Source organism: Cherax quadricarinatus, chromosome 13 (assembly GCF_038502225.1).
Source record: "Cherax quadricarinatus isolate ZL_2023a chromosome 13, ASM3850222v1, whole genome shotgun sequence".
Lineage (NCBI taxonomy): Eukaryota > Metazoa > Arthropoda > Malacostraca > Decapoda > Parastacidae > Cherax > Cherax quadricarinatus.
The window spans coordinates 40,369,527-40,376,396 of NC_091304.1; the positions used below are offsets into that span (position 1 = coordinate 40,369,527).

Here is a 6,870-nt window from a genome sequence, read left to right on the forward strand (position 1 = left end):
TGACGATGTCTCCTGTGTTTCCCTCTCGTTAGCACTAGTACAGGTTACATGATGGTGGTGCAGATATGATGCTACTGTCAACAGATGAACGTCAGTAAAAATGAGAATTTCACTTCGCTAGTTGTACGTCTGGCAGTAGCTGGTGTTTGGATGCCGGTTGGTGTAGGCGGGAATACAGTGCTTTCGGGAGTACAGGTGTGGGCGGGAGTACAGGTGTGGGCGGAAGTACAGGTGTGGGTGCGGGTCAGATATGTTTGTGTCATCTGCTGAACTCAACGTCCCACTGCTGTCCTAACGACGATATTTTTTTCCATTGCAGTTGATAACAAAGTTTCAGATTATAGATTACAAGCTAACCACTCTGTGTAACACGATAACCACTCTGTGTAGCACGATAACCACTCTGTGTAACACGATAACCACTCTGTGTAGCACGATAACCACTCTCTCTGTTGGGTGTGGAACTCAAGCATCTGAGTGAACGTACTGAGAGGGGGTGTGACGAGCATATTAGAGTGCTATTGAGTGGCATTATACGTTAGTGCAGTGTAAGACGCTCCTTGCTGGGGGTGTGCAGTGTTACCTGGCCTACACACTGGCCCATATTGAAGTATAGAGAGTGGCCACCTTCGTGGCCACAGAGTGGGCCCCTAGTGGAGGTTGTCTCCTAGTGGTGTTACACTGAGTGTTGTGGTCCCCTAGTGGAGTTAAACTGAGTGTTGTGGGCCCCTGGTGCTGTTATACTGAGTGCTTTGGGCCCCTGGTGGCGTTTCAGCGAGTGTGTTGTGGGCCCCTAGTATTACAGTAAGTGTTGTGGTGATGCCTACACCTGGTGTGGTGTAGACTTTCTACACCTGCACCACTGCCTCCTGACACTCCTCTACCAGCTGACACTCATCCATCACCAGCTGACACTAATCCACCACCATCATGATCGTCATCAAGAAGGAGAAACCTGTCATGTCAGTGTCATCCATCATCCATGGCTCTCAACAGCGAGGCTGGACACCAGGTCAGTACCTTACTTCCTCCAGTACTCCCTCGGTACAACTACTACATTTCCTTGCGATGTGAACGGAGTGATTGTAAGAGCCAGGCTTAGGCTTGGTTACAAGTACTCACTGATGTTATAGCCAGGCTTAGACTGGGTTACAAGTACTGAATAATGTTGTAGCCAGGCTTAGACTGGGTTACAAGTACTGACTGATGTTGTAGCCAGTCTTAGACTTGGTTACAAGTACTGACTGATGTTGTAAACAGTCTTAGACTTGGTTACAAGTATTGACTGATGTTGTAGCCAGACTTACGCTGGGTTAAAAGTACTGACTGATGTAATAACCAGGCTTAGACTTGGTTACAAGTACCGACTGATGATGTAGCCAGGCTTAGACTTGGTTACAAGTACCGACTGATGATGTAGCCAGGCTTAGACTTGGTTACAAGTACTGACTGATGTAGTAGCCAGGCTTAGACTTGGTTACAAGTACTGACTGATGTAGTGACCAGGCTTAGACTTGGTTACAAGTACTGACTGATGTAGTAACCAGTCTTAGACTTGGTTACAAGTACTGACTGATGTAGTAACCAGTCTTAGACTTGGTTACAAGTACTGACTGATGTAGTGACCAGGCTTAGACTTGGTTACAAGTACTGACTGATGTAGTAACCAGTCTTAGACTTGGTTACAAGGAATGACTGATGTATTAGCCAGTCTAATACTTGGTTACAAGTACTTCTGGCAGTTTGGAAGACACACAGATGATGACCAAACTAAATACAAAGTATGTGACCAACCCTGTGGTCACTGTCTTGAACACTATGTGCTTAGTTGTCCACTTTTGTGAGGAATATAGAGATAGATAGTATAATAACCTATGTGATAAGTCAAGATATCTTATTAATGAAAATAAAATACCAGACGTATTAAGGAAATTTACTAAATTTGCTTGTAATAGATGAGTGAAGCGTAAATATAAATCCATATATACTCTGGTAAGCCCTTTTGAGGCCTAGTTACTAGGCCTTTTGTGTATACGTATGATCTTGCGCTGCCATCCACAATACACTAGCCGCTTAGATGATGAAATCTAAAATCTAAGCCATTTCTTATAAGATTAATGTAAATGTGTGTGTGTGTGTGTGTGTGTGTGTGTGTGTGTGTGTGTGTGTGTGTGTGTGTTCTGATGGTGTCCAACAGTGAACTACAGTGAGTGATGGTTAACAGTAGTGAAGTCTCACTACTGTATTATCATTATTTGACGATGTAGTCATCAACAGTGATAGTGAAGCAGTGTAACAGTGAAGTAGTGGTAACACACTGTTGCTGCTATATTGTAACAGTGGAGCAGTGGTAACACACTGTTGCTGCTATATTGTAACAGTGAAGCAGTGGTAACACACTGTTGCTGCTACATTGTAACAGTGGAGCAGTGGTAACACACTGTTGCTGCTACATTGTAACAGTGGAGCAGTGGTAACACACTGTTGCTGCTACATTGTAACAGTGGAGCAGTGGTAACACACTGTTGCTGCTACATTGTAACAGTGGAGCAGTGGTAACACACTGTTGCTGCTACATTGTAACAGTGGAGCAGTGGTAACACACTGTTGCTGCTACATTGTAACAGTGGAGCAGTGGTAACACACTGTTGCTGCTACATTGTAACAGTGGAGCAGTGGTAACACACTGTTGCTGCTACATTGTAACAGTGAAGCAGTGGTAGCACACTGTTGCTGCTACATTGTAACAGTGGAGCAGTGGTAACACACTGTTGCTGATACATTGTAACAGTGAAGCAGTGGTAACACACTGTTGCTGATACATTGTAACAGTGGAGCAGTGGTAACACACTGTTGCTGATACATTGTAACATTGAAGCAGTGGTAACACACTGTTGCTGATACATTGTAACAGTGAAATAGTGGTAACACACTGTTGCTACTACATTGTAACATTGAAGCAGTGGTAACACACTGTTGCTGATACATTGTAACAGTGAAACAGTGGTAACACACTGTTGCTGCTACATTGTAACAGTGAAACAGTGGTAACACACTGTTGCTGCTACATTGTAACAGTGAAGCAGTGGTAACACACTGTTGCTGCTACATTGTAACAGTGAAGCAGTGGTAACACACTGTTGCTGCTATATTGTAACATTGAAGCAGTGGTAACACACTGTTGCTGCTATATTGTAACAGTGGAGCAGTGGTAACACACTGTTGCTGCTATATTGTAACAGTGAAACAGTGGTAACACACTGTTGCTGATACATTGTAACAGTGAAACAGTGGTAACACACTGTTGCTGATACATTGTAACAGTGAAACAGTGGTAACACACTGTTGCTGCTATATTGTAACATTGAAGCAGTGGTAACACACTGTTGCTGATACATTGTAACAGTGAAACAGTGGTAACACACTGTTGCTGCTACATTGTAACAGTGAAGCAGTGGTAACACACTGTTGCTGCTACATTGTAACAGTGAACCAGTGGTAACACACTGTTGCTGCTATATTGTAACAGTGAAGCAGTGGTAACACACTGTTGCTGATACATTGTAACAGTGAAGCAGTGGTAACACACTGTTGCTGATACATTGTAACAGTGAAGCAGTGGTAACACACTGTTGCTGATACATTGTAACAGTGCAGCAGTGGTAACACACTGTTGCTACTATATTGTAACAGTGAAGCAGTGGTAACACACTGTTGCTGATACATTGTAACAGTGAAACAGTGGTAACACACTGTTGCTGATACATTGTAACAGTGAAACAGTGGTAACACACTGTTGCTGATACATTGTAACAGTGAAACAGTGGTAACACACTGTTGCTGATACATTGTAACAGTGAAACAGTGGTAACACAGTTTTGCTTGTGTAGTTGTGAAACTAGTTAACTTACCTGGTATGTTGAGTCGTTAAGATTAACGACATATGTAACGAACCTTTGTAAACATGTGCAGCGCTGTATAGCCTTTGTGGTATAGCGCTTCTTATTTTATAATAATAATAATAATAATAATAATAATAATAATAATAATAATAATAATAATTTGTAAGCATGTTAAATATCTTATAATGTATATATCACCCATGTGCGTCCTCAAGTTCACACACACACACACACACACACACACACACACACACACACACACACACACACACACACACACACACACACACACACATATAATATAGGGAGGTACCACCTCTAGAACTGTCATGGGACCCTCATCCTCAGAGAAAAGAATAAACTTGCTTCAGGGAAAACTCAAGATTCTCCCTGAAGCTGTTTGAGAATTTTCTCCTACCACCCCCTATATTTTATATATATTTTATTTGAAGACAAAATACACTCACAGTGTGAGTGTTGATAAGTGAGTGTAGACTACAAGTGAGTGTAGACTACAAGTGAGTGTAGACTACAAGTGAGTGTAGACTACAAGTGAGTGTAGACTACAAGTGAGTGTTGATAAGTGAGTGTAGACTACAAGTGAGTGTAGACTACAAGTGAGTGTAGACTACAAGTGAGTGTAGACTATAAGTGAGTGTTGATAAGTGAGTGTAGACTACAAGTGAGTGTAGACTACAAGTGAGTGTAGACTACAAGTGAGTGTTGATAAGTGAGTGTAGACTACAAGTGAGTGTAGACTACAAGTGAGTGTAGACTACAAGTGAGTGTAGACTACAAGTGAGTGTTGATAAGTGAGTGTAGACTACGAGTGAGTGTAGACTACAAGTGAGTGTAGACTACAAGTGAGTGTAGACTACAAGTGAGTGTTGATAAGTGAGTGTAGACTACAAGTGAGTGTAGACTACAAGTGAGTGTAGACTACAAGTGAGTGTAGACTACAAGTGAGTGTAGACAACAAGTGAGTGTAGACTACAAGTGAGTGTTGATAAGTGAGTGTAGACTACAAGTGAGTGTAGACTACAAGTGAGTGTAGACTACAAGTGAGTGTTGATAAGTGAGTGTAGACTACAAGTGAGTGTAGACTACAAGTGAGTGTAGACTACAAGTGAGTGTTGATAAGTGAGTGTAGACTACAAGTGAGTGTAGACTACAAGTGAGTGTAGACTACAAGTGAGTGTTGATAAGTGAGTGTAGACTACAAGTGAGTGTAGACTACAAGTGAGTGTAGACTACAAGTGAGTGTAGACTACAAGTGAGTGTTGATAAGTGAGTGTAGACTACGAGTGAGTGTAGACTACAAGTGAGTGTAGACTACAAGTGAGTGTAGACTACAAGTGAGTGTTGATAAGTGAGTGTAGACTACAAGTGAGTGTAGACTACAAGTGAGTGTAGACTACAAGTGAGTGTAGACTACAAGTGAGTGTAGACAACAAGTGAGTGTAGACTACAAGTGAGTGTTGATAAGTGAGTGTAGACTACAAGTGAGTGTAGACTACAAGTGAGTGTAGACTACAAGTGAGTGTTGATAAGTGAGTGTAGACTACAAGTGAGTGTAGACTACAAGTGAGTGTTGATAAGTGAGTGTAGACTACGAGTGAGTGTAGACTACAAGTGAGTGTAGACTACAAGTGAGTGTAGACTACAAGTGAGTGTTGATAAGTGAGTGTAGACTACAAGTGAGTGTAGACTACAAGTGAGTGTAGACTACAAGTGAGTGTAGACTACAAGTGAGTAGACTACAAGTGAGTGTAGACTACAGGTGAGTGTAGACTACAAGTGAGTGTAGACTACAAGTGAGTAGACTACAAGTGAGTGTAGACTACAGGTGAGTGTAGACTACAAGTGAGTGTAGACTACCGGTGAGTGTAGACTACAAGTGAGTGTAGACTACAGGTGAGTGTAGACTACAAGTGAGTGTAAACTACAAGTGAGTGTAGACTACAAGTGAGTGTAGACTACAGGTGAGTATAGACTACAAGTGAGTGTAGACTACAGGTGAGTGTAGACTACAAGTGAGTGTAGACTACAAGTGAGTGTAGACTACAAGTGAGTGTAGACTACAGGTGAGTGTAGACTACAAGTGAGTGTAGACTACAGGTGAGTGTAGACTACAAGTGAGTGTAGACTACAAGTGAGTAGACTACAAGTGAGTGTAGACTACAGGTGAGTGTAGACTACAAGTGAGTGTAGACTACAGGTGAGTGTAGACTACAAGTGAGTGTAGACTACAAGTGAGTGTACACTACGAGTGTAGACTACAGGTGAGTGTAGACTACAAGTGAGTGTAGACTACAGGTGAGTGTAGACTACAAGTGAGTGTAGACTACAGGTGAGTGTAGACTACAAGTGAGTGTAGACTACAAGTGAGTAGACTACAAGTGAGTGTAGACTACAGGTGAGTGTAGACTACAGGTGAGTGTAGACTACAGGTGAGTGTAGACTACAAGTGAGTGTAGACTACAAGTGAGTGTAGACTACAGGTGAGTGTAGACTACAAGTGAGTGTAGACTACAGGTGAGTGTAGACTACAAGTGAGTGTAGACTACAGGTGAGTGTAGACTACAAGTGAGTGTAGACTACAAGTGAGTGTAGACTACAAGTGAGTGTAGACTACAGGTGAGTGTAGACTACAAGTGAGTGTAGACTACAGGTGAGTGTAGACTACAAGTGAGTGTAGACTACGAGTGTAGACTACAGGTGAGTGTAGACTACAAGTGAGTGTAGACTACAGGTGAGTGTAGACTACAAGTGAGTGTAGACTACAGGTGAGTGTAGACTACAAGTGAGTGTAGACTACAGGTGAGTGTAGACTACAAGTGAGTGTAGACTACAAGTGAGTGTAGACTACAGGTGAGTGTAGACTACAAGTGAGTGTAGACTACAAGTGAGTGTAGACTACAGGTGAGTGTAGACTACAAGTGAGTGTAGACTACAGGTGAGTGTAGAC

General features: G+C 42.2%; 1 protein-coding gene across 8 annotated transcripts in view; it reads left to right on the forward strand.

Moving 5' to 3' along the window:
- LOC128688737 (retinoic acid receptor RXR-alpha-B-like) overlaps positions 1–6,870 on the forward strand; it is a 755,147-nt gene that overhangs the window by 403,929 nt on the left and 344,348 nt on the right. For 7 of the 8 annotated variants that reach the window (XM_070084652.1, XM_070084653.1, XM_070084654.1 and 4 more), the window contains exon 2: positions 320–1,012. The exons of the other annotated variant lie outside the window; for it this stretch is intronic. In XM_070084652.1, coding sequence (XP_069940753.1) covers positions 931–1,012 — 82 coding nt within the window. In that variant the 5' untranslated portion in view covers positions 320–930. The remainder of the gene's footprint in view (positions 1–319; positions 1,013–6,870) is intronic. 8 annotated transcript variants of the gene reach the window in all.